The sequence below is a fragment of the Colobus angolensis genome, unplaced genomic scaffold, assembly GCF_000951035.1.
Source record: "Colobus angolensis palliatus isolate OR3802 unplaced genomic scaffold, Cang.pa_1.0 Scaffold133, whole genome shotgun sequence".
Taxonomy (NCBI): domain Eukaryota; kingdom Metazoa; phylum Chordata; class Mammalia; order Primates; family Cercopithecidae; genus Colobus; species Colobus angolensis.
The window spans coordinates 486,424-487,819 of record NW_012114411.1 but is presented as its reverse complement, the minus strand read 5'-3'; the positions used below and the strand labels follow the sequence as shown (position 1 = coordinate 487,819).

General features: G+C 35.6%; 1 protein-coding gene across 1 annotated transcript in view; it reads left to right on the top strand.

The window, feature by feature from the left end:
• Positions 1 to 1,396, top strand: part of UPF2 (UPF2 regulator of nonsense transcripts homolog (yeast)) — a 141,209-nt gene that overhangs the window by 106,086 nt on the left and 33,727 nt on the right. The window contains exon 14 of the mRNA XM_011934286.1: positions 516 to 791. Within this exon, the coding sequence (XP_011789676.1) occupies positions 516 to 791 (276 nt within the window). The remainder of the gene's footprint in view (positions 1 to 515; positions 792 to 1,396) is intronic.

Here is a 1,396-nt window from a genome sequence, read left to right as displayed (position 1 = left end):
ACTACAGGCACTCGCCACCACGCCTAGCTAATTTTTTTGTATTTTTAGTAGAGACGGGGTTTTGCCATGTTGGCCAAGCTGGTCTCGAACTCCTGACCTCAGGTGATTGCCTGTCAGCCTCCCAAAGTGCTGGGATTACAGGTGTGAGCTACTGCGCCCTGCCTAACACTTTGCTTTTATTGTAAAACCCAGATTTATTGTTTTCTTAATTCACTGATCGCAGAGAAAATAGGTTAAGGGTAGAATTACATTTTACTGTTTTAGAAACAATTCATGTAATGATAGCTAAATTTAATATCTAATAGGTTCTTTTTGTGAAAACACTTTAAAGATAGCCATTTCCTAGAGAGAGAAAAGGACACCTGGAAGTGACCACTTTATTATGAAAGATCTGTCATTTCCCTATTCAGTGTTCTTTCAGTGATTGATATTTTCAAGTTACAGAGGCAAGTTTAACCTGTTTTCATGTACAGTACTCCTCTTTAATGAAAATCTGTGTTTTTGTTGCCTTTTAGGTTAATCAACCTAAATTTAATCAGAGGCGTATCAGCAGTGCCAAGTTCTTAGGAGAACTTTACAATTACCGAATGGTGGAATCAGCTGTTATTTTCAGAACTCTGTATTCTTTTACCTCATTTGGTGTTAATCCTGATGGCTCTCCAAGTTCCCTGGACCCACCTGAGCATCTTTTCAGAATTAGACTCGTATGCACTATTCTGGACACATGTGGCCAGTACTTTGACAGAGGTTCCAGTAAACGAAAACTTGATTGTTTCCTTGTATATTTTCAGGTATATAAGCTGAAATATTCAGTTTGGCATCATTTAATGCATTGCATGTGTTTTAAAAAATACTATTAGAGAAGAAACATGGTATTCATATACTGTATATATGTTCATAATTATATTCTTCATAGAAGAATGCTTTTGGAAATTTAAAGATATATGGTGGATTCTATTATATGAACATTCTCATTGCATGTAACTTATGATTGATAATGATTGCTCATTAATTTTGGGAATTATTTTCATACAGTTTATAAATTTGGTTCACTAATTTGTGGATCATTATATTTAATACAGTAATTTATTAATTTAAATTACTTGTGATTTGTAATACATTTGTTAATGTTCTCTTCTCACTCGTCTATATTCTGATTTACAGCTCAAAGTCTTGCTTCCTTTTTTTTTTAATAGAGATGGGGTCTTGCTATGTTGGCCAGGTTGATCTTGAATTCCTAGCCTCAAGTAAGCCTCCCACCTCTGCCTCCCAAAGTGTTAGGATTACAGGCATGAACCACTGTGCGCAGCCCAAATTCTTGTTTCTAAAAGATAGAATTTTTTTTTTTTTTTTTTTTGAGACGGAGTCTCGCTCTGTCGCCCAGGCTGGAGTGCAG